The 24,291-nt window shown below is 39.1% G+C and overlaps 3 protein-coding genes and 1 long non-coding RNA gene across 7 annotated transcripts; 2 read left to right on the top strand and 2 right to left on the bottom strand.

Annotated features, from left to right (window-relative positions):
- Positions 1-319: 319 nt before the first annotated feature.
- LOC122008784 (RNA-binding protein BRN1-like) lies at positions 320-5,858 on the top strand. The gene is made up of 9 exons (XM_042564623.1): positions 320-612; positions 782-864; positions 1,794-1,845; positions 2,043-2,168; positions 2,305-2,384; positions 3,338-3,520; positions 4,784-5,120; positions 5,220-5,363; positions 5,446-5,858. The coding sequence occupies exons 1-9, from the start codon at positions 435-437 to the stop codon at positions 5,577-5,579; spliced, it is 1,317 nt and encodes a 438-aa protein (XP_042420557.1). The 5' UTR covers positions 320-434; the 3' UTR covers positions 5,580-5,858.
- Positions 3,154-7,719, bottom strand: LOC122008786. 3 transcript variants are annotated; one of them, XR_006119376.1, is made up of 5 exons: positions 7,460-7,719; positions 7,217-7,279; positions 6,147-7,089; positions 4,032-4,142; positions 3,154-3,494 (listed from the first exon to the last, which is right to left on the bottom strand). It is a non-coding gene; the product is annotated as an uncharacterized LOC122008786 (long non-coding RNA). The 3 variants fall into 3 exon arrangements; XR_006119375.1 differs by lacking the exon at positions 4,032-4,142 and having other exon boundaries at positions 6,147-6,269; positions 6,362-7,089; XR_006119374.1 differs by lacking the exon at positions 4,032-4,142.
- A 118-nt stretch (positions 7,720-7,837) lies between these two features.
- On the top strand, positions 7,838-9,740 carry LOC122008785. The gene is made up of 4 exons (XM_042564624.1): positions 7,838-7,994; positions 8,137-8,270; positions 8,920-9,024; positions 9,154-9,740. The coding sequence occupies exons 1-4, from the start codon at positions 7,947-7,949 to the stop codon at positions 9,587-9,589; spliced, it is 723 nt and encodes a 240-aa protein (XP_042420558.1). The 5' UTR covers positions 7,838-7,946; the 3' UTR covers positions 9,590-9,740.
- Positions 9,741-9,767: 27 nt separating this feature from the next.
- LOC122008781 (endoglucanase 7-like) lies at positions 9,768-12,082 on the bottom strand. 2 transcript variants are annotated; one of them, XM_042564621.1, is made up of 4 exons: positions 11,880-12,082; positions 11,564-11,787; positions 10,798-11,466; positions 9,768-10,507 (listed from the first exon to the last, which is right to left on the bottom strand). In XM_042564621.1, the coding sequence occupies exons 2-4, from the start codon at positions 11,753-11,755 to the stop codon at positions 9,854-9,856; spliced, it is 1,515 nt and encodes a 504-aa protein (XP_042420555.1). In that variant the 5' UTR covers positions 11,756-11,787; positions 11,880-12,082; the 3' UTR covers positions 9,768-9,853. The 2 variants fall into 2 exon arrangements, with proteins under 2 accessions (XP_042420555.1, XP_042420556.1); XM_042564622.1 differs by lacking the exon at positions 11,880-12,082 and having other exon boundaries at positions 10,798-11,482; positions 11,564-11,697.
- Positions 12,083-24,291: the final 12,209 nt, after the last annotated feature.

The raw sequence follows: 24,291 nt of genomic DNA, 5'->3' as shown, positions 1-24,291 counted from the left end.
CATCCTACTTAATATAACACAAAATAATATTGAGTATGTTATAATGCCATATTTTACTCCCACATTTATTATTTAAAAAAAACTTAAATAAATGGTAATATTAAATGCATGTTTAATTAAATATGTTCGAGAATATTCATTTTGAAAATTAAGAAAAATTATGGAGAGTATTTTTAAAAAGGTATTATATATTAGAGGTATTTGAAATATGGCACCTGTTATTAATAATTAGAATAAGATTAAAATTGACCGAAAAATAGTAAGTTCTTCATTATTCCAATAAAAATAATATTTACAATTATTAAACAACTACCACCACCACCAGAGAGAAGGCGAGAACAAGGAGCCGGCGAACAAGAACATAGAGAGAGAGAGAGAGGAGAAAGGATCCCAAATCTCAGGGAGGTGAAGAGAAGCTATTTCCGGCAGAAGAAATGGAGGAAGCAGAAGGGAGAGGCGGCGGGAGGGAGCGCGGGGAGGAGAGCGTGAAGCTGTTCGTAGGGCAGGTGCCAAGGCACATGACGGAGGAGGAGCTAATGGCTCTGTTCAAGGAGGTCTCCCTCGTTGACGAGGTCAGCGTCATCAAGGACAAGGTCACCAAGGCCTCTCGAGGTTCGCCCCTGCCCTGAGATCTCGCCTCTCTTCTCCTCTCCTCTCCTCTTCTTCCCGTTCATTCGCCGTCGGATTTCTGCGGAAACCTAAATGGCGCGCTGTTCGAATCGCACGACTTTGTGGTCTTATCGCTGTTTCTTTGAGATGATCCGGTTTCGTTATGGTGAAGGTTGCTGCTTCCTGATCTGCCCGTCGCGGGAGGAGGCCGACAAAGCGGTTGCTGAGTGCCACAACAAGCGGACGCTTCCTGGGGTACGGCATTCCTCACCCCGATCTCCTTTGTTTTGCTTCTGTAGCTAGTACATGCTACAGTTGTTGTGGATCTGCATGTTCTCGGTTTTGTCTTTCGTTTGCTGCTGTCTCAGAACTGTTATATTGCTATTTCTAAATGTTCAATTTTGGTTTTTTTTCTTCCATTGAGATCTCGTTCCTGAACTACCAGCCATGTCTGGATCAATTGCATTTCCTTGCGACTACTGATTGATATGCATCTAAACTCATTCTATCCATGGTTGGATTTGTTCAATTGTAGTTATCTGCTGGAAGGTAGATCTTGTGAATGTTGAGATCTGTGTCATTTATAATGGTGATACCTTTTCTCGCACACTATAAGTTCGTTTATTGGAAATACTAAGCAGAAAATTGTTATAAATGAGAGGAAAGGGAAACAGAAGAGCAGAACTAGATCTAATTGCTAAAGGATGATGCCTAATATAGATCAGAATTTGTCATCCTGATTGCAGAACACAATGCATCCACAAAGTTGATCTTGGTCTTGTAGACGTTTGGAACTTAGTTACAAGGGACATCATCTCTACTCGATTTGCATTTCCATGGGGTTTTTTTTTTTCTAAAAACATGGAAGAAAATAGAGACTTGTTTGTCAAATTCTTCTCACAGCAGCATAATCTTGAAGTACATAGCTAGCTGGTAAGAGAATTGCATATGATGATAAACAATAAAATGGCTATTAGTTTGATTCCTCTTCCTGCTTGTACCAAGTTTTCAGCAATTTTGTTTTTAGTTGATGTTGTTCTTCATTCTATTTGTTGATCTTTCCCTCTTTATTTTTGGTGGATTTGCAGTTCTCCATAACTATTCATTATCTCCATAATATTTAGGATAATTTTTGGCTAAAGTGTTTTCTTAGTTTAACTGAGCTGTTTAACTTTGCGCCACAGGCTGCTTCTCCAATGCAAGTAAAGTATGCTGATGGTGAGCTTGAAAGACTAGGTAATAATGCTACTGAGATATACATATTCCACTGATGGAAACATCAAAATCCCTCTACATATTTTTCTTCTTATTTTTCTTGCTTTTTGCCTTTTATTTTAGATTCTAGTTTGAACATTCCATTTTAATACTAAATTTTCTGTGCTTCTTTTTTCACTAGATGGTTTTGAGATTTTTTTTTTCTATTTCTCCACCAGAACACAAGCTTTTCATAGGCATGCTTCCAAAGAATGTGTCTGATGCAGACATTGCAGCATTGTTCTCAAAATACGGTGCTATCAGGGATTTGAAGCTCTTGAGAGGTTCCCAACATACAAATAAAGGTACTATTTGTTATTAAATGCCAAAAAAACATTGCTTTTATTGTTTCCATTCTTTCTTTCACCTTAGGATAAATTTTATTTTGGATTTCTAACTCGATGTTAAATCACACATATCCTGGTTCTTTTGATGTTCTAGGATGCGCTTTCCTGAAATACGAAACAAAAGAACAAGCTTTGGCTGCCCTTGAAGCCTTGAATGGGAAACATAGGATGGAGGTCTGCATTTTTTCAAGTTTATATGCTTCCTGTATATCTCTTAACTTGCAAACAATCTAGTGATTGTACTTGCTTTTAAAGATCTATCTCCTGCAAGGAAGATGTATAGTCAATTGAGTGCACACTTACTACGATTAGGATGCATCACTATTAAAGTTTACACATGGTAGTTGAATCTATCCCAACAAGAAGATTCACCTATTCACTCCCATCACTTTTCACCTTGTCGGCTGTTCTTTCAGTATCCTACCATGTTCTCCTAACCTGGAATTCGATGCTGCACTTATCTGCATGTTTATGAGTACATAATCTTAGCCATGTAACAAAGATGGAACACCAGGATTGACCGTCTTCCACTTTTGCTAGCATCTATAGGGTAGTGATATACTGGAAAGATGCCATCACAGCAAAGGAGATTCACATTGTGTGCACCCTGTCACAATCTCCCAAGTCACTTTCTCTGTTACAGCTAGTTAAGGAGGCTCTCTAGAGTCACTTTCTCTGTTACAACTAGTTAAGGAGGCTCTATTATTATGAATGGAGCACGTCGATAGACTAATGTATCATCATTGGATAACAATACATACATTGAATGGGTAATGGAGAGATATCACGTACTTGGTTCTTGCTCATCTTTTCTTCTTATTCAACTAGGAGCGTGTCAATAATTAGTGTAGTATGGTAGCTTCCATAAATTACGATAAGCTGATTTCACGAATATTTCAGCTAAAACTTTTAAGCAATGAATAGAAATATGAACTTAATGAACTGGAGTTTAAAATTTTAATTTCCATAAATAGTCAATGTGAAAGAGGTTAGTCTTCGTTTCAAAATGGGTTAATCCTTTGATTGTTTAAGTTTAATGCTCAGACTGACTTCCTGTTTTCTGTTTCGGGTAGGATGTTATTCTTTTTCCTTCTGAATGGCTTGCTATGATTCTCAATATCTGGCAGGGATCTAGTGTGCCTTTGGTTGTCAAGTGGGCAGACACAGAGAAGGAAAGGCAAGCTCGACGAGCACAAAAGGCTCCATCACAGGCCTCCGGTATTTCTTATGCCAATTCGATGCAGCATCAATCATTATTTGGAGCTTTACCAATGGGCTACATTCCTGCATACAATGGATATGGGTATCAGGTGTAGCTCTCGTTTGAGTAAAACATGGAAACTTTAAGCTTTATTTTTCTTGATCTTTCTAAAGTATTTTTTGTGGCATTATTTTCAGATTAATCCTTGAATTTAAGAGTTTGTTCTTTCCAAGTAAATCTACTAAAATTTCTAGGTACATGTATAGACATTTTGGCTTGTATTGTACTACGATCAACTGGTGACAGTGAAAGAGGGTTGTGAAATTAGGTTTTCCCCCTTCGGTACCAAGTTGAATGGGATAAAATAATTATGTAGTCTTTAGTCTCTAAGACATAATGCACGGCAAGAATAGGTTAAAAACTAATCTAACATATTGTTAGCTAGACAACAGCCTTTCCTTTTGTTCAATGATGTAAATCTTACTAGGGGCTTATAGAACCTTCACTATGAACATGAATAATAAGTCTCATAGTTGAATAATCTACAAATTATAGAAAAGAACATTCTATCTATGAAGTTTTCTCCTTTAGTCACATCAGAAGATTCTCGCACATTTTACCTCTTTAGGTACTTCCAAAAGGCATTAACAAGGTATCGTGTAGGTATGGTGGCCACCGGCAAACTTGGCTAGGGCCATGCAAGTCGAAGTCAAATGTACTTTCTCTCTGTTCTGTTCATGAAATTTTTTCCTGATTAAGGTTTTGTGCATGAAATATCTTCTACTGCTACTATGAGATAAAAAAAAAAGAACAGGGCAGTAGTTTTTTTTTTTCAATGCGAGCAGGCCAACCACCATTCAGTACTCAGATTTATGAGTTTACTTTGAAACCACTAGTGTACAATAAGAGTTGCTCCTTGGTTTTAAAAACTTATTGTGAGTTCCATGCTGGATATTTTCATCTGGCTCAGCAGTAACAATTCTGCACCAAAGCCATTGATGGTCATACATGAAACATACAGCTGGAATAGCTGTAAATTTGTAGTAGGCTTAATGTGTTGTTTCGATTCTTAAAGTCAAATTTTCTGTTCAACATTCCTTGATGTCACTGTTCTCTATCATTCATGTACATGTCTAGATTAAGAGCAAGCAAAATGCAACTTGTAGACATCTTTACTGTTATTGTTTATGGTTTCTAGATTCATAGATAGTTTTCATCTACGAGGATTTTGTATGATAATCAATATCCTCTTGTTTATTTCTTATTTCATAGCTTGCAAGTTTGTCTAATACTATTCTACATGCGATTTGGCCAAATTACATCCTGATGAGAGGATTTTTTTTTCCCTTTATTGCTTGTCATTTATATTCAGCCAACAGGAAATTATGGACTCATGCAATACCCATTGACTTCAATGCAAAGTCAAGCTGCATTTCATAATATGATTCCACCAGTTAATCAAGCAAATACACTACACGCGATCAGTTCTGATGTTTCTACGACACCTAGGAATTTTAACACAGCACAATCTGGTGGCTTTATAGGCTCACCATATCCTGCCCCTTCGTCAGGTTTTCAGTATCCATTATCATATCAAATTAAAACTAGACATTTGGGCAATTCACACAGCTCTGACCCGCCTGTTAATATGACGATTAATCAAGCAACACCTTCAAGTCCTAGGACTATATCTGGGCGACAGATAGAAGGTTTGTGGAGTTCTCAACCTGAGTTTTGCAATTGTTGCGCTTCTCTCAATTTTATTTAATTGTGCTTATCTCAGTGTTGATCTTTGTTGAACCCTATAGGTCCTCCTGGAGCTAATTTGTTTATATACCATATCCCGCAAGAATATGGAGATCAGGAACTCGCAAATGCCTTTCAGCGATTTGGAAGGGTTTTGAGTGCCAAAGTATTTGTAGACAAAGCAACTGGTGTTAGTAAATGCTTTGGTAAAATGATCTGTGTCCATTATCCACTCTAGTCTTCTACAAATTCCATTTTACATCCTATAAGTTATGTCTTTGGTTGCAGGTTTTGTAAGTTACGACTTACCCACAGCTGCCCAGATCGCTATTGATGCGATGAATGGCTCTCAATTGGGTGGTAAGAAGTTGAAAGTGCAACTTAAGAAGGAAAACAAAAATTTATTAAGTAAACCTTATTGATGGTCTCATACTTTTCGTCGGAGGTTGTGTTCCCAGCAATCTCTGGTCCGTGTTATGTCGCGGAGAGAGGCTCTCGCTGTCTATAGCTCTATATAACATGACACAAGTTGAATGCATGCTAATCAATTCTTCCGATTCCTCATTCAATCATGTCTAAAAGATGAATACTAGTATCTTTAGAAATGGTACATGTTGTGTAATTTACATACACCATTCTTTTTGTATTTATGTACGACTGAATCTCATTTGACGATGAACAATTTAATTCATTTTATCTTTTTTTTTTGTTAGCCTAGAACCACTTTTAGTAAACTAGTTTTTTCTTATTTGTAGCATTTGGACAAATGAAGTGTTCATGTGTTTATTACAGTTCATGCAATTGTTTTCTTAAAAATCTTCTGTGATCTGTATCATTATGTGTCATGCCCCTTGTTTCTCATCTCTAAGAAGCATCAAGTTAATTATGAAGCATATTACAATTTTAGTGATGCAATAGTAAGCAAACCCATGAATTATTATATTATTCTTAAAAAAGGGCAATGACAGACTAACACAATATGAACACACCTCTAAAACATTGCTCTAGGAGTTGGCGGCTTCTCGAGTAAACACCATTCCTGTAAAATCCAACAGCCAACAAATAAAGCTTCTCTCTTGTTTGCAGTGGACCATCTGAACCTTCCAAGGTTGCTGCAAAAAAAGTTAAGGTAGTGTTTAACAATATTAGCAATTGGGTAAAAAACCCACCATTAAATCAAAGATAGATGACAAGACAAGTTAACTAATCAAGGATGCATCATTGGGACACAAGACTGTAAATGTGGAGTGGTTGGCAATCAAATTTTCTCTGTTGCTTCCACTCATCAACGGATCATCAATCCAAGTATTTCTTTTCAACATGAAAGCTTGGTGTGGAATTCATTTGAACCAAAGAAGGCCAAAGTTCTGACTTGGCTGGTTGTAAGAAAACATAACCCACTCCAGAGCCATGTTAAGAAAGAAAGGGGTTCATCTCCAGCATACAAACTGTGCATTGTGCTCCGAGGAAGTTTTGTAAACAAATTAGCAGCCATTTTTGAGTGTCGTGCAGTTGAGTCAGGCTGGAATTTGTTAAATTTGAAGCCGTGTCTCCATGCGAGCAATCATTTTTCAGCAAATGAATGGTTATCCTGGAACTCAAAGTCTTCCAAGCCTGGGTATTATCATTTGGAAAACAAGAAGTGGTATTTGTTTCAGGAATGAACAGTGGAATTTTGATAAGCTCATTTCAGCTTGGATAGATAGAATGCATGATGCTTTGAAGCATCAGAAGCAAAAGGCTGGAACAAACTGTGATTAGAAGAATGTTCATGGAGATGCAGTGAAGATTTGATGGATTTATCTCATTCTTCTCCATCAGTTGTGATTGAGGCGGCATCATCTTTCCATTTGTTTTATTTTGCTGCCATTTTAGTTTAGTGAAAAAGATCTCTCCTTGAGGTGGTAGAGACTGGCTGAATTGTTACAACTCCTGCACCAACAACAACAACACCACCAAAATAAAAGGATAGACGACACGAAACTTACAGTCAAAAAGCAAAACGATTCTATGAGAAAGAAAGACACAATTATGTCAAAGGAATGACTGATAAAGTAACCTTCAAGAACCCAGGAGGCTTTCATTCTTAACTGCTGCTCTCTGCGACCTCTTTCTCACATCCCTGGCATATACAGCGCACTAATCAGTAAAAGCAAACACAAAGGCCCGTTGTATCACGAATTCCAGCGACTTGCTCCTAATTGGTACCATCAATGAGGAAAACAGAAGGAAAAGGAAGATTTAAAGCCGATAATTAGCACGGCGAGGGATTGGGCAGGAGGCGAGCGGAGGGAAGACTCACAGCGATGACGTCGCGCTCGCACCAAGGAATGCTATCGCCGGCGGCATCGAAGAACTCGCGGATCTTGGCATCCATGGCGGTGGGGCGGAATTGAGAGCGATTCCGAGATAGGTCGGCACCAGACAGCCGATCGAAAAGGGAGGCGAGATCGTAACTGAGCTCGTCGGTGGAGTGGATCTCCTCCAACGGGAATTTTAAAATGAAATCCTGTGGACGTGGTAGGATCCGTGCCGTTTCGCGCACAGAGACGAAGATCCAGCCTTTAATCGCTCCTGGCGTTAATCGCATAGAGGCGAGGTTCTTTAAGCGTATTTTAAATAATAAGAAATCAATGGGGGTAAATTTGAATATTTCCCAATTTCTCGTCCAATAAATTGAAGCTTCTCACTTCGTCTTCCGTCGCTTCCTCTTCCTCTTCTTCTCAGGCTCTCCTTTCCCTTCCCTCCCTCTTCCTCTCCCCTAGCCTCCCCGATCCTATCCAGTCTCCATGGAGCACCATCACCTGATCTCTTCCGAACCTCGCGCCGGTCAAGAGGTAACGCCAGATCCTGCGCTCCACAAATCCGTTTCTCTCTCTCTCTCTCTCTCTCACTCTTTTTACTTTTTTTTGGCACTTTTCTTTCATGATTTTTTAGGTTTATCGTTCGATTTATTTATCTCTGCTACGTGTTGCGTAGGTGAAGACTGCGAAGGGGGAAGGGGTAGGTGAGTCTGTCGGATCAGGGGAGGGCTGCGGCGTCTGCGCGATTTGCTTGGACAAGATTGCTCTGCACGAGATGGCGCTTGTAAAAGGTTGCGAGCACGCGTATTGGTTTGTCTGCAACTTTGTAGAGTTCATTAATGTTGTTCGATTCGTCTTTTTTCTTTTACTTGATGAAATGCAGTACCTTTCTTTTGGATACTAATTGAGAATACTAGGCTCTTGGATATCTTTTTTGTATTATGGGGCTAATTGAGAATACTAGGTTTTTTTATATCTTTTATTTCTGTTATGCTGAGAAACCTATTCTTTCTTTACTTAGATGGAGCATCAGGCATTAATACTCTTCTTTAAAATTATTCTTCTCTCATGCTCTTGTACTCAGTAATTCAGATTGTATTTGTTAAATGAAATGGCTGTGTAGTCATATTTATTTCACTGATGGTTTCTACCTTATCTTGGTCTTCAACATGGAGTAGCTACGGAGTCATATTTGTTTGCTCTAACTTGCACAGCTAGTCCGTAAATGGATTGAAATCATTCACACTGTGTTCATCACCTAATATCATCTTGGATCATGAATGCCCATTTAAAATTTTATATCTAGACATCCCTACTGCATCTTGTACATGCCTTGTCATATTCATCACAATCCTTTCTTGAATGAGAATCCAATGTCCAACAACCACATTATTGTTTGATGCTCGAATCCAATGTGCAATAATTTGTAGAATGAAACATCAATGTTTGCTCTTGGCAGTGTGACATGCATTTTGCGGTGGGCAACATACAATGAAATACATACTTGTCCTCAATGTAAGCATCCCTTTGAGTTTCTGAATGTTCATCGCTCGCTTGATGGCAGGTGAGCCATATCTCATCTTTGATTTTGATCCTAAACGATTGATCTGCATATTGCTAATAGGGCCGATGGAGGAATAAAATTCCAAGTATCTGGCTAATATGGTTTTGTCTTTTTGGTTTGATTGTGCAGCATTCAGGATTACATGTTTGAGGAGAGTGTGTGTCTCCTCCTCAGAGCACATTGGTTTGTATCTTCGTCTTCGATTATAAATACTCAAGACGTAGAGCCGCAGGAAGAGAGTTACAATGAGCTAGAAGAACTTCTTCAAACTGAAGTCAACCAAGAACTCGATGATATTGAACAAGATGAAAGTTATTATGTCAGTAAGGCTAGTATTCCTATTGGAAACAGGAGATGGTGGGATAATGGATTTACAAGGACCGGAAGAAAAGAAGCCTGCCCTATTGCTCGTCAATATCATGACGATGCAGCTGAAGTCGGCCCATCTCATGGTTCGAAGAAGGAGATGCCTAAAGACGTCACAGGTAGAAGGGCAAAACGAGCAATGAAACGAGAGGCAGCCAATAAGGCCGCGGTAGAAAGGCATGGAAGCCGTCCTCCTTGAAACTCCACCTACAAAGGTTAGGCCTCACGACTACTTCCTCTTAGAACTCGAGTAGTTATTTTCTGTTTGTGTTGAATAACCCAGCTGCAACTCTTGTACACAAACTTAGGATTGAACTTTTGCAGATAATTGAATGCTAATGATTCAAGTATTTTCATTGTCTCTTTTTGTATACTCCAATAATTACAAGTATATAACATCCTCAACGTTTTTAATTATCAGAATTGTCACTGTAAGAATTAAGAAATAAAATGATTTCTCTCCCTAACTAGAGAAGGTGGTTGTTGAGTTAGAAACTTCTTGTATATGTTGGTCTAACTTTGCAAACACGCCCACTAGCGGCGCGGTGTTGTATGTGCATGCCTCGGTCTGCATATAGTTCATTCGATCATCCTTGAACCTGTCTTTCGAATCAGGACCGCCGACTAGAGCCCCGATGATGATATTGGGGTTCGGATCAGGTCGCGCGTACCAATTATAGTAACCCTGCATGCACCCGATGAAGCCTTTGCTCCTCTTGTAGGACACAATCGAAGCTCCCCTATGATGAACCTTGGTCGGGTACTTGGGCCCGTAGCCGACGAGATAACTGATCCCCAAGGGGTTCGATCCCAGAAGGTAATCGACTTGGGCCTTGGCTTCCCCTCTGAGATCGTCAATCGTGACGATCCCGTTTGGGCAGTGGAGTTGTTGGCCAGCCTTGCTCAGATGGTCTGAGTAGACACTGAGAAGGAAGGCGGCGTTGGCGACGTACTGCATGTTGTTCCATTCGCGAACGAAGAGCATGCCACCGGGCGTGCGATGCACATTGCTACCGTTGTTCTTGTTGAGACAAGAGCAAATGTAGTGCTCAGCCTTGGATCGATATTGCTCAAGAACTCCCCTTTGCTTCTTCGATAAGTTGCCTTCTACCAGAAGCTGAAAAAAAATATTAATTAATTAATTAATTGAAATTTCGTTTCAAGTAGGATCATCAAAATTGACTCTTCAACTATCAAACAAACAAAACACACTAGACTTTTCGATAAGTTGACGAAAACTATGGTAGATGCATCTGCCACGTAGTAATTACATTTTTTTTTAGAGAGTATATTATTATTATTATTATTACTATCATCATCATTAAGGTGTTAAAAAATTGTTGAATGTTATTTTAAAATATATATTTTTTCATCGTCAGAATTTACGGTTGCACTGGTATTACTAACCTTGGAAGCGAGGATCTGAACGCCGGCGAACTTGACGTCCCAGCTGAACTCCGTCATTGCCCACCCTATTCCGCCGAACTCCTCCGCCTTCTCGACCACGTAGTCCACGTACTCCTCCCGGCCCGTGGCCTTGTGCATCCACAGCGCAGCCCACAGCAGCTCGTCCTCGTACCCGCTCCACGAGGGGTAGTACCTCCTCGCCTCCCTCACGCTGCCGTCGTACCTCCCCCGCCTCCCGTCGGCGAACTCGAACAGCTCCCGCGCGTGCCGCAGCAAGATCTCCGCGTACCGAGGATTCTCCCGCCGGAACACCACCGCCGCAGCGGCCATGGCCGCGGCGGTCTCGCCGGCGACGTCCGACCCAGGGTGCTCCGAGTCGATCTTGTACGCCTTCCGCGAAGTGGTCATGTCCTCTGACCTCTGCCAGCAGTAGTGGTCGGTGTCGCCGTCTCCGACCTCGACCCATAGGACCTCGCGCTCCGCGTGGGCCTTGATGAAGTAGTCCGTGCCCCATTTGATGGCTTCCAGCGCGTGGCCGTACTCGCCGGCGGCGGCTATCTGCTCGCCGTATTCCATCACGCTCCAGGAAAGCAGAGTAACCGTGAAAGCCATCGGCAGCCCGAATTTGACGTGGTCTCCGGCGTCGTAGTATCCACCCACGAGATCCACCTGCATTAACCCATCACTTCTCACGAATCAAAATCCGATCTTGACGCTCAAACCAAAATCAAAATCCAAATTTTGATGAAACAGGAAGGTTTAGTACTCCTTGCTGGAGGCCGTCGATGAGGCCGGAATGGCTCCGCCATGTGACGCGCTGGTTGTAAGGGAGGCGGCCGGAGCGCTGGGCCTCGAAGTAGAGCAGGCTCTTCGACAGGGCGTCCTTGTAGTCGAAGGCGGATGCCGTAACCAACAGGAACACGAAGACAACCGCTCTAATCCGCCATCTAAAGTTCATATTTTCCGATCGCCGGCCGCCAGGATCGCCGCCTGAAGCTTGAAAATGCCAAATCCTCTGTCATGGATGGCTGACGAGTGGGTATATATGTGTAAACAGGGATCGAAAGGTCAAGAAAATCCACCTAATTGAGAGAGCAAATAGCATTAGAAAATATGTGTTTTACGGCGTCGACATCGACCAATTCAAATCAATGCGGTCAAAGTAAAGTGCGGTGGTTGATAATTGACGGGATCAACAGACAACAGGTGCCATCGACGACGGAGATCGAGGAGAAGGAGTTGGTGAGCGAGTAGGCATCATCTGACGACGAAACTATCGTGCGGCGTACGCGAAGAGAGGAAACAGGAGGAATTGGAAGAGGTGACCTGGAGAGGAGGAAGGAAGGCTGAAGACGAAAGGCAGAGAACGATTCGTTGCATTTGTCGTGTATTAGGTCGCGACGCGTGATACTGATTCGCGGCGGCGGGAACCACAAGGTCACCGTGGGCAGCCACGTGGTCAGCTCTATTACAGTTTGTTTAGAGCAATCTAAAAGTTAAATATATGTTTTGAGAATTCCTTAATTTTAAATGCATGTGAATGGTTGAATTAGGGCAATGAGGATGTTAGAAAGCAATGGATGAACAAAGGGAAGGGGATGAAGAAGAGTGCGATTAATCGAAATAAATTCTTGTAGTTGGAAAGTATCTTTCACAACTATTAAATTTCTCTAAGTTTGTTTTATACAAGTCAATCCCCTGACGAGTGGATTGATCACTAAAGAAGTCGCAAAGCCACACGACAAGGTTGCGATAGAGAAATACAATATAGCTAAAGACCAACGTATGTGTGCCATGTATCACAGAAATATCGAGTTCGAATCAATCCTTATTGAAAAATGAGGTGCACGAAAACGATGGAAGTGCAACGCGGAGTTAAATTTGGAGGGTTAGTGCTCTTGTGGTAGTTGAGGGAAGAGGACATGTTTGTAGCCATTTGGTAGAGTAGAGCACTGTCGTCAACAGTTCGGCTCCGCAATATCAATTTCCCTTATTTAACCCACTAAGTAAGATGTTTTTCTTTCACCGACTCTATACAATAACAAGATATCAGATGAATGAATTCTTCTTTCGTGACATTATGTAAGTCGAGGAATCGAAAGCATCTACTAATACCCAATTACTTTTATCTTTATGAGCACTAAAACCCTCCTTCTGAGCTTTTCAATTGGCACTTGAAATGCTTTTGAAAAGCTTGAGCTTTGAGTGATCAAGAAGCACTTCATTTGATGTTTCAGTGCATAAGCATCAGAATTAATTCCAATTCTCTTATCATTTAAAAAAAAAAAAAAGAGAAAAAAAACAAAAATTTAAAAAGGTGTTTTTTTTTATTGGAATCATTTTAAAAATTTATTATCAAGGAAAAACTCAAAATAGACATCTAAAATGATAAGCTCATAAAAATAAAAATGGTAGATCATGAATTTATATGTCTATATATACTTAAACTTTTTCCTAAGATTTTTTTCCTATGCAATTCATTACTCTTTAAAAATATAATCTCAAATGATTAAATTATGTGATGTTGGACCTCATCACTTAATTTTATATATTTATTCTTGAGATTTTTCTTTCTATATATAGTTTTTCTTAAATTTAATAGATGAGAAAGAGAAATAAAAATCTATTACCACTCTATTTTTTTAAAAAAAAATCATGATTCTCTGAGTTATAATGCCACTTAAATTATATTAACCTTTAGGTTTCGACTTGACCGATCGAACCAATCGGTCTAGTTTAATTTTGGAAATATGTACTTGAATGACCTCTTCCCTCTCCTCCTCGCATAGGTCTTGCCTAATTCTCTTATTTCGTGACTAAAAAACACACGCCGACTAGAAGCAAATGAGTGCAAGAAACAAATTTTGAAGTGTGGCAAAGTCAAGGCGAGTCTCGTTCTAAGATTCTACTTGGTGTCTTCGGAATCCTATAACTAGGTAAGTAGGTATCTATTAGTGTCCTTTTTGTTTGTTTGGCATCATGAGTTGGCCAAACTTGCACCGCTCGTAATGTTTTTCCTTTTTTACAATTCCTTTTCCTTAAGTCTTTTCCTTTCCTTGTAATTTGCTCTCAATAGTGGACCTTTGCCAAAGAAAAGAAGAGAAACGTAGGCAAACATACAGAAAAAAGAGTGCGATTAGGGTTCATTTGTTTTACTATCTTTAGTTGTTTTTTTACTGTAATTGATGGACGGACACATTTAAAATTATAAAATTTTTAAAAGGTACCCTTAACCTTTAGATTTTCTAATGGGCACACTTATCTTCTATTTAACCCTTCCGTCAACTATTGTGATACTGATTTTAAAAACAACATCATTATCAGGGTTGTAGTCAATGTTGTGAGGAGGGGTATGAGTCGTATGACCGCCCCCCTCTTGATTTTTTTTTTTTTTTAAATAATAGTATATATTTAAAAAGTCTTTGCCTCTATTTTGACCTGTTGATTCATTATTATTCATGGTCGAAAAATTAAAATTAATCACATATTTAAAAAACTATAGCCTTAAGTTATCTATTGATACTACTTTTAAGAGGAAATATTAAAATTAAATATTAAATTTTAAAAATAAAATATATAATAATAAATAAATTAATTAAATGTAGAATACGAAGTGTTAAATTATAATTAGATAAGATTCGAACTAAATCTAAAGGATAGACACGAAGATAATGATTATGACTTGATCAAATTTAAAGTTTAAATTAGTTCGACCGATTTAAAACTTATTTTGGAGAGAACTTTCTCTTTTATTTTTTTTTCTCTCCCTTATCTCCTTATGCACACTCCAGCCCCGTTGTGTCATACGCCATGACTGTGCCATCACTCATTTCTCTTTTTTATTTTTCTCTTCCTCTTCCTCTCCATATCCGTTTCCTTCTCTTCTCTAACGACAATAAACTTATAGTTTTTTTCCTCTTCACTTCCCAAATACAAGAATTTTCTTTTCTTCTCCTTTCTTTTTTTTCAATAAGAAAGAAATGCAACATTAGTTACTGTCCTTTTTTCCCTATTCTAGTATTTTCTAGGGTTTTATTGGTACTATAAGAATGCCCCTAATTTACTTTTCCTTGCTCTTTTTGTGTTGTTGCCAAGCTCATAGAAGATAGTCAATGTTGCTAATAAATTATCTTCTCTTTTATATTTTTTGCAAAAATAATGGTCTTCCTTCTATTTTTTCTAGTGAGCATAGTGTTGGCCCATGTAGACTGGAGGGAAGGGAGGTGAACTGACTATTAAGAAAAATCTTCCTCAAATTTTTAACTCAAATTAGCAGTAATAATATAATTAAAATAAACAACATGAAAATAGAAGAAGAGACGTAGGGCTTATTTAGTTACAACCTAGGTGGTTGTTAATCGAAGGACAAATGAAAGCTCTAAAAATTTCCTTCGGTGAAGGCGGAAAAACATTTTATACTCGTTAATTGCTCAGACTATTGCTAGGAAAAGAATACAGGAGTTTTTTTTATCATTTCCTAGGTCCAGGAGTCTTTTTATAGCTCTGGAAAATCTTATCTGTGGCTTGAAAGCGCCTTCAGTGAGGCACCAAAGGATAAATCTTTATCCTTTGGCAACGGGTAAAATCAACCTGGTCGAAGGCACCTTCCATAGAGCTGGAAGACGCCTTTTGTACTGTTCATTAAAGGCTCCTTCCAGCCATGGAAGACGCCTTCCACAATGAAGGTGTCAAGGCGCGTCCAGCAGCATTTTCAGCATTCTTTTGCTCTCCTGTTTCTCTGATCGCCTGGGTGATGTCCGTCATCCGAAATAGGACTCATCCGAACCTAATTTCCTCTCTTTTCCTCGAGTAGACTTCCTCCCCGGTTTCTCGTCCCTCGAACCGCCGTGTGTGTTCTTCTCATCCGTCGGTGTACTCTTCCGCAACACCTCGTCCCTCGGAAGCACCAAGTCTGTCGACTCTCTCCCGTGCGTCCTTTTCGCTAGCTGCGTCTTCCACTTGACTTCCTGTGTTCCTAAGCTCCTGCACACTTAAACACAAGGGTTAAACATGTTGGGACCGAAAAGTAGCTAAGGGGGGGGGGGGGAATAGTGTAGGACCGTTAGATTCAATAGAGGGGGGGTGAATATCGATTCGAAAATATCGAGTATAAACGCAGCGGAAAAGTAAAATAGACACAATGGTTTTACTTCGTTCGGAGCCTGTGACGACTCCTACTCGAAGGCCCGTGGTCCTTGACCACTTTCGTTGGGCAATCACTAGCAATTCGAAATGATGATTACAAAAGAACCGTACAGGGAATGCTAATGAAAACTGAAAACAAATACCGACAAAAAGGGAAAAGAAAGGAGCGTAGTGTCGGAGCTTTGTTGGCGTCGCACTGAACGTCGAGCAGCAAGACTAGCAGTAGAAGAGTCCTCAGCTTAATTGATTGATACTGAAGCTCCTGCCTGGGGCTTCTTTTATATGCTGTTCCGGGCGCCTGGATTCCTTCCGGGCGCTTGGAATGTGACGTAACTGCTTAAACCGAGATGCTCCACGTGGCGACGACTTGGCTGGATAGAATTCGCCTTCCGGGCGCCCGGATCCCTTCCGGGCGCCCGGATCCCTTCCGGGCCCCCGGACTTCCGGGCCCCCGGACCTCCGGGCGCCCGGACCACCTTGTTCCAGAAAACTCCCTTTTCCTGCAAAACAAAGTTAGTCTGAGGCAAATATACATCCTGTAAGACAGATTGTTAGCACAGTTAAAGTTCAACAGATGGATAAAAAGAGTATGACTTAGATTCCGTCTTTCCGAGACCGGAATCTAGTCACGATCTCGACTTAGACATCCGAAATGGATCTAAGCCGAATCGACGCCTAATGTCCCCTTCCCGGGAACGCGTCCTCACAGTCACTCCCCTCCAGTGACTTACCTTACTTACCTGCACGTCCGACCCGTCTGGACTTCTCGCCAGCTATCCGGTCAGTCCGTCGACCTAGCTGGACTTCTCGCCAAGCGTCCGGTCAGCCCGTCGACCCGCTTGGACTTCTCGCCAGCTATCCGGTCAGCCCGTCGACCTAGCTGGACTTATCCTGCACACTTGATCAGAGTGTTAGATAACAACGAACCTAACTTAACCTGATTTGTCATTCATCAAAACCAGAGTTAGACCGTTAGTGCTAACTGCACCAACAATCTCCCCCTTTTTGATGGAATGACAACCTGGTTAAGTTAGTGATAAATATATGCAGAAATCAAGCATGATTTTCGAGGTTTTTAAGGTTTTAAGTTAGTTTTTCAAGTTGGCATTTAGTTGTTCTACTTAACCACCTAACCCTCCCCCTTTGGCATTCATAAAAAAAAACACAAGGGTGAACAATCATAGTGTAGAGTTACTGTAAAATTCTGAGTTTGGTTCAAGAAAACAATTTTCAAAGTTAATCAAGCTAAATTTGAAAAAATTAAGGCTAATTTGATAAAAGCGAAATTTGGAAAGTTTAATTTTCAATAGTTAACTTTTAAAATCAGGTGTGAAAATTAGGTGGGATTAAACTTCCAAGTTTTTCAAATACTTAGTTAAATTTTAACTCTTTGTAAACTGATGTTCAACCACAAGTTAGTTTTAAAAGGCATTTTTCAAACACATAACATTTTAATTAATTTCTCCCCCTGAACTTGATACTAAAATTTAAACAGCTGTCTAACCAATTAGTTACTAACTAACTATCAGAAAATAGTAGTTTTCACTTGGTTAGTCAGATTAAGTTGATTATAAGCAGTCAGTGTTTGACTTGACTGATGAACTTAATCTGATTACTGTCTGATTTGTATTTAACGTCCAGACTTATGCTGATGCACTGAGATAAGCATCTTAAGTCCAGACAGTTGGCCTATGCATCTCACCCCTTTCTATGTTTGTCAAACACACGCAAGGTAAACCTAAAGTGTTGGTGAGATGCTCAAAAACTAGCCCTATGGGTGCATGCTTTCTATGGATTCCAAGCTAGTCTAAGGCCAAAACTGTTTTTGAAAGTCTAAAAATGGAAGGTTTTGAAAACAAACAAATTTGACTTATAATTTGAAAGAGTGATTTTTGAAAACAATTTTGAAATTTAAAATTCCTAATCTACCGAGATAGAACATAATCAATGTAGGTCTGAAATATCACTAGATAAATCCAAAATATTTTACAAGTAGTGCAGCTACAGAAGTAGGTCATAACTAAAGCTACTGAGATGATGAAGGGGGTGGTCCAGATCCCAAGGATCGAAGAAGTGCCATCAGCTCAATGTGTCGGGTGTCCCCGGCAGCTCGTAACTCGGCAACCTCTCGCCGTAAGTCCCGATGAAAATCAGAGTTCTCCTGCTGGAGACTCGCCATAGCTCTCTCTAGTCCGGTCATACGGTCGGCTAGAGTGCGGGGAGCGCGTCGTGGTGCTCGAGCTGGGGGCGGTGGTGGAGCCGGTGCGGCTTCCTCTGGAAATAGTGCGAGCATGAACTCGTCCACCTGTGCGTCTGGATCTGGCTGGTGCTATGCCCCCCTCCGCCAAAACATAGTCCCGTCATCCCTATCTATCTGGACACCAACTAGGGAGAAGTTCCGAGCCGCTATAACATCGAACTCGGTTATATGGGCAATGTCTTCTCTAGTGACATCAATGTGCAACGAGGACATATAGGCTGTCAGAATGTGACAAAATGGCATGTGGACTCGTCTATCAGTCACGAATCCCGCCGAGTAGATAATGGTGGAGAAGATATGTAGGCTGATGTCAATATCTAACCTATGACTCAGGGCATAGAGTAAGAACGAATGAAATGAGCGCATCACAGCGATGTCCCGAGTAGTCAGTGGTAAAATGCAAAGGACTAACACCCTATAAAGAGCGTAGTCCTGGACTCGAAGTTCTACCGACCTAAACTGTGTCACAGTGGGATCTCGCTCTCCTCCAAAAAAATACGAATAAATCGTATCGAGAGTAATATGTGAGTAGGGATCTCCGAATGGTAGATCCCTGGGAGGATAGCACAAAAAGGAACAAGTAGATGGACGTAACTCTAATAACTCTCGGATAGTAGTAGGGGAAAATATGATATCAGTGCCTGCTGCCCTAGTGGTATAGGTGAGATCGTCTACTTTCACTAGGTTATTGCAAAATTCGGCACACAGACTTATGTTTATTGGATTGATACATTCGACAAGGTTCTTTAAGTTATAGTGGTCTATAACCTCTAAAACGGAGGGACATGACACTAGAAAGAAAGATCTATCTATGCAGGCAGTCCTAATGGCCTTATAGATAGTTGATTCAAATTTAATCCTAAGTTCGTCTGTGGGGAACCTAGGGTCTGTACTAGCATTGGAGGGTCCAGCACCAGTATTTGTTCGTTTCCTACTGTATATATATAATAAAACTGTAACGCCCCGACTCGGGCGGGCCCCACCCGAACCGAACCAGGAACGCTACCTGAATTACCTATCGGGTTGATGACTAGCTCCACAGACCACCGGAGGTCCTTTCAGCGTGCTTTGTCCTCACTCGCACGCACCCTGGAAAACTTCCCAGGAGGTCACCCATCCTCAGATTTCTCCAAGCCAAGCACGCTTAACTTTGGAGTTCTTTGAGTTTGGGCTTCCGAAAAGGAAGGTGCACCTTGGTGATATGGATAGTACCATCTAACCTTTAAGCCATACTTAACCAGAATCTTTAGAACCGGGGTATTACAATCACCCCCACTTAAAGACACAACGTCCTCGTTGTGTAACCACGAATCACACCACAGACAAATCCCAGAATCTCCCTTGCTAGGTGGTGCCCTGGGTGCTCCTGCCACAGGCGCACTCACGGTCGCAAGGTTGCTCTGATACCATCTGTAACGCCCCGACTCGGGCGGGCCCCACCCGAACCGAACCAGGAACGCTACCTGAATTACCTATCGGGTTGATGACTAGCTCCACAGACCACCGGAGGTCCTTTCAGCGTGCTTTGTCCTCACTCGCACGCACCCTGGAAAACTTCCCAGGAGGTCACCCATCCTCAGATTTCTCCAAGCCAAGCACGCTTAACTTTGGAGTTCTTTGAGTTTGGGCTTCCGAAAAGGAAGGTGCACCTTGGTGATATGGATAGTACCATCTAACCTTTAAGCCATACTTAACCAGAATCTTTAGAACCGGGGTATTACAAAAACATTCTAAGAAACAAAATAAGAGACCAAATTCTAATAAAATTTTAGGGAGGGGAAGAATTTTTTACCGAGGAGCCATCGACAAATAAAGATCTGACGACCTCGGTTGAATCGCAAGAGCGTCTTCATCGCAAGAAAATTTTGATATAGAGTACTTTCGCACTGAGGTTCGGAGTGAACCTTGGCAAAAGTGAGAATTAGTGGTGCAAAGATTGGGGGCGCCTGCTGCCCCTTATTTATAGGGGACTCCGGGCGCCCGGATCCCTTCCGGGCGCCCGGGGTTGATTTAGGGCGGGGCGCTCGGATCCCCTTCCGGGCGCCCCGGAGGGGAATACCAGGGGCGCCCGCCCCTGGTTTTTTACTGCATTTTTTTTTAAAAAAATGAGTTTTGAAATTAAAATTAAAGTTAAAATTTTGAAATTAATTTAAGTTTAAAATTTTGAAATTAATTAAAATTAATTTAAAATTTTAAAATTAATTAAAATTAATTTAAGTTTAAGATTAAAATTTTGAAAAAATTTTAACGTTAAAATTAAAATTTTGAAATTAATTTTTAAGTTAAAATTTTAAAATTAATTTTTAAGTTAAAATTGAAATTAATTTTTAAGTTTAAAATTAAAATTTTGAAATTTTTTAACATTAAAATTAAAATTTTGAAATTAATTTTTAAGTTAAAATTTTAAAATTAATTTTTAAGTTAAAATTAAATTTTTGAAATTAATTTTTAAGTTTAAAATTAAAATTTGAAATTAATTTTTAAGTTTAAAATTAAAATTTTGAAATTAATTTAAAATTCAAATTTTGAAATTAATTTTTAAGTTTAAAATTAAAATTTTGAAATTAAGTTAAAATTCAAATTTTGAAATTAATTTTTAAGTTTAAAATTAAAATTTTGAAATTTTTTAACGTTAAAATTAAAATTTTGAAATTAATTTTTAAGTTAAAATTTTAAAATTAATTTTTAAGTTAAAATTAAAATTTTGAAATTAATTTTTAAGTTTAAAATTAAAATTTGAAATTAATTTTTAAGTTTAAAATTAAAATTTTGAAATTAATTTAAAATTCAAAATTTGAAATTAATTTTTAAGTTTAAAATTTAAATTTTGAAATTAAGTTAAAATTCAAATTTTGAAATTAATTTTTAAGTTTAAAATTGAAATTTTGAAATTAATTTTTAAGTTTAAAATTAAAATTTGGAATTAATTTTTAAGTTCAAAATTAAAAATTTTGAAATTAATTTTTAAGTTTAAAATTAAAATTTTGAAATTAATTTTTAAGTTACAATTAAAAATTTTGAAAATTTTTTAACGTTAAAATTAAAATTTTGAAATTAATTTTTAAGTTAAAATTTTAAAATTAATTTTTAAGTTAAAATTAAAATTTTGAAATTAATTTTTAAGTTTAAAATTAAAATTTTGAAATTAAGTTAAAATTCAAATTTTGAAATTAATTTTTAAGTTAAAATTTTAAAATTAATTTTTAAGTTAAAATTAAAATTTGAAATTAGTTTTTAAGTTAAAAATTAAAATTTTGAAATTAAGTTAAAATTCAAATTTTGAAATTAAATTTTAAGTTTAAAATTAAAATTTGAAATTAATTTTTAAGTTTAAAATTAAAAAAATTTTAACTTTAAAATTTAAGCTTTATTCATCTCACTCGATCTATATTATCAATCAGGGGATCCTATGATTTTGTTAGATGAAATTGGTTTGATTACAGAGTTTTGATTTAACTTGTGTTAGATTCAGATTTAGCTTTGGTTTCCACAAATAGGCATTCTTCGGATAAACTTCTAAGCTTGGTGAGTCACATGGACATCATTAGAAGTAACCAACCTTTCGAGGTTTTCCGAATAGTCCTATCCACGGAACTTAGTACTAAATCTTGGTCTAACTGGTTAGGATTCGTTTAAGGGTAGCTTCGGTCAGTTCCACTTGGCCAAATGCACCAGATCGAAGCCATATCTTTCTAGACATGCGATGCCCAAGCTTCCCTAACGTACTATCATCCAAAAACTTCACCAGTACCATGAGTCAAGTTAAACTTGGTCTCTTTTTAACTAATCCTAATTACCCTGCCGGGTTAGTTTGTTTTGGGTTACCCTGTCGGGTAGGTTAGTTTTGGAGGTGCCAGCTATTCTGGAGCCTCCCCCTGAATTATTGGTCATTAATTTAGATTTTGGTTTTAGGTTTGTGTCGATTCTTTTTATAGTTATGGTTAACTTGGTGATAATTTTGTTGATTTTTAAAATGTTTAGATTTTGAATTTGATTTAGATTTGTATTTTGGATTTTGGTTTGGTTTATTCGATTTTATATAATGTATTTTTTCTTTAGGTATATAATATTGATTAAGTCCTACTTGCGTGGTCAGACACGCTTTCGGAACCCAAGCTAGATTGGTTGATTTATATTGGGTTATTAATGATTTGAAGGTTTTATTTGAATTCGACTTATATCCTAGTCCGGTTTTATTATAACATGCTTTTTGATTATTTAGGATTAAGTCTAGATTTTTTGATCTTGTTGTGAATTTTTCTAACATTTCCTTTAAATTGTTAACCTCATTTTTTAATGACAAATTCTCCTCCTCAAGTGTTAGATCTTGAGTTGGATTTGAATTTTTGATTTGTTCCTTGAGATTTTGATTTTCCTCAAGAAGTGATTTGTTTTCATTTTCTACTTTAGTTAATTTACTATTTAAACAAGAAATAATTTTAAAATTTTTTTTGTTTAAATTAAAATATACCTCATTCGAGTCTTCGGAAACGAGTACGGACTCGTGGCTTGTTTCGAGTTCAGACCCGTCTTCATCTTCTGACTCGTCTTCTGTTTCAGCTTCGTGGGCCATCAGTGCGAGGTGGCTCTGATGTTTCTGCTCTTCTTCTTCCTATTCGTCCGAGGAGTCGTCCCACGTTGCTTTGAGTGCCTTCTTTTTGGTTGGCTTCGGTTTGTCGAACTTCAGTTTTGGCCATTCGTTCTTGTAGTGTCCCTTTTTATTGCATCCGTAGCAAGTCACGTTCTTTTGTTCTGAGGGAGAACTGATCTTTTGAAGGTCCTTTTTGCTGAAGCTCCTTTTTCTCCTGGTGAACATTTTTCTTACCAAGTTCACCAGGTGTTCTTCGTCTTCAGAATCTTGATCGGAGTCTTCTCCAAGTTCAGGCTTGCTTTTCTTTTCTTTGGAGGAACCTGAAAATAAGGCTATACCTTTCTCGGCTCCAGCATTAGTTTGTTCGTGTAATTCCAATTCACAGAAAAGTTCATCTAACTTTAACTTAGAGAGATTTTTAGAAATTTTGTAGGCATCCACTATTGATGCCCACAAACTATTACGTGGAAAAGCGTTTAATGCGTACCTTATTAAGTCTCTGTTTTCCATCTGATGGCCTATCGCATGAAGCCCGTTGAGGATGTCCTTGATCCTCGCGTGAAGCTGATTCGCCGTTTCACCTTCCTGCATTTTTATATTAAAAATTTTATTTAAAAGCAAGTCTCGTTTGGTTACCTTGGCGTCGCTCGTTCCCTCGTGCAGCTCGATCAACTTGTCCCACAGCTCTTTAGCGTTCTTGTGTGGACCGACTCTGTTCAGTTCTTCTCTTGTCAATCCGCACTGTAGAGTGTTGATTGCTTTATTTTCGGTTGACGCCTTCTTCTTCAAGTCAGCTGTCCAGTCTTCAGGATCCAGTATATTCCCGGAAGTATCTGCCGGAATCTTGTAGGGTCTCGTAACGCTCATCCATTGGTCGAAGTCTGTTTTGAGGTAAACCTCCATGCGCTTCTTCCAGTATGGAAAGTCGTCCCCGTTGAAGAGTGGAGGTCGTACTGTACTGAATCCTTCTTGTTGGGACATTCTGTGCACAGGTAAATAACCAAAAAATATCCCAAGACTTGGTCTTGGATTAGTAGTGCGGGAAGAGAAAAATAAAAAAAATCTAGATTCGTGTTGCACTAATTTAAGTTAACGATACACCAGTTTTAGAATTAATTGAAAGAGAAAATTCACCCCCTGTCTGATTGGTGGTTGCACCAAATCAGAGCGGTACCGGCTCTGATACCACTTGTAGGACCGTTAGATTCAATAGAGGGGGGGGGGGGGTGAATATCGATTCGAAAATATCAAGTATAAACGTAGCAGAAAAGTAAAATAGACACAATGGTTTTACTTCGTTCGGAGCCTGTGACGACTCCTACTCGAAGGCCCGTGGTCCTTGACCACTTTCGTTGGGCAATCACTAGCAATTCGAAATGATGATTACAAAAGAACCGTACAGGGAATGCTAATGAAAACTGAAAACAAATACCGATAAAAAGGGAAAAGAAAGGAGCGTAGTGTCGGAGCTTTGTTGGCGTCGCACTGAACGTCGAGC

The sequence above is a fragment of the Zingiber officinale genome, chromosome 8A, assembly GCF_018446385.1.
Source record: "Zingiber officinale cultivar Zhangliang chromosome 8A, Zo_v1.1, whole genome shotgun sequence".
Classification (NCBI taxonomy): domain Eukaryota; kingdom Viridiplantae; phylum Streptophyta; class Magnoliopsida; order Zingiberales; family Zingiberaceae; genus Zingiber; species Zingiber officinale.
This window is presented reverse-complemented; position numbering and strand designations above follow the sequence as displayed.

Excerpts from the sequence above, each read along its gene's own strand:
- LOC122008784 (XM_042564623.1), top strand. The coding sequence starts at position 435 with ATGGAGGAAGCAGAAGGGAGAGGCGGCGGGAGGGAGCGCGGGGAGGAG. Across the intron at positions 613-781 it reads GGTCACCAAGGCCTCTCGAG|GTTGCTGCTTCCTGATCTGC; the intron begins GTTCGCCCCTGC and ends GTTATGGTGAAG. Across the intron at positions 2,169-2,304 it reads TTCCCAACATACAAATAAAG|GATGCGCTTTCCTGAAATAC; the intron begins GTACTATTTGTT and ends TTGATGTTCTAG.
- LOC122008785 (XM_042564624.1), top strand. The coding sequence starts at position 7,947 with ATGGAGCACCATCACCTGATCTCTTCCGAACCTCGCGCCGGTCAAGAG. Across the intron at positions 8,271-8,919 it reads GGTTGCGAGCACGCGTATTG|TGTGACATGCATTTTGCGGT; the intron begins GTTTGTCTGCAA and ends TGCTCTTGGCAG. Across the intron at positions 9,025-9,153 it reads CATCGCTCGCTTGATGGCAG|CATTCAGGATTACATGTTTG; the intron begins GTGAGCCATATC and ends TTGATTGTGCAG.
- LOC122008781 (XM_042564621.1), bottom strand. The coding sequence starts at position 11,755 with ATGAACTTTAGATGGCGGATTAGAGCGGTTGTCTTCGTGTTCCTGTTG. Across the intron at positions 11,467-11,563 it reads TCGACGGCCTCCAGCAAGGA|GTGGATCTCGTGGGTGGATA; the intron begins GTACTAAACCTT and ends GGGTTAATGCAG. Across the intron at positions 10,508-10,797 it reads TTCAGATCCTCGCTTCCAAG|CTTCTGGTAGAAGGCAACTT; the intron begins GTTAGTAATACC and ends ATTTTTTTTCAG.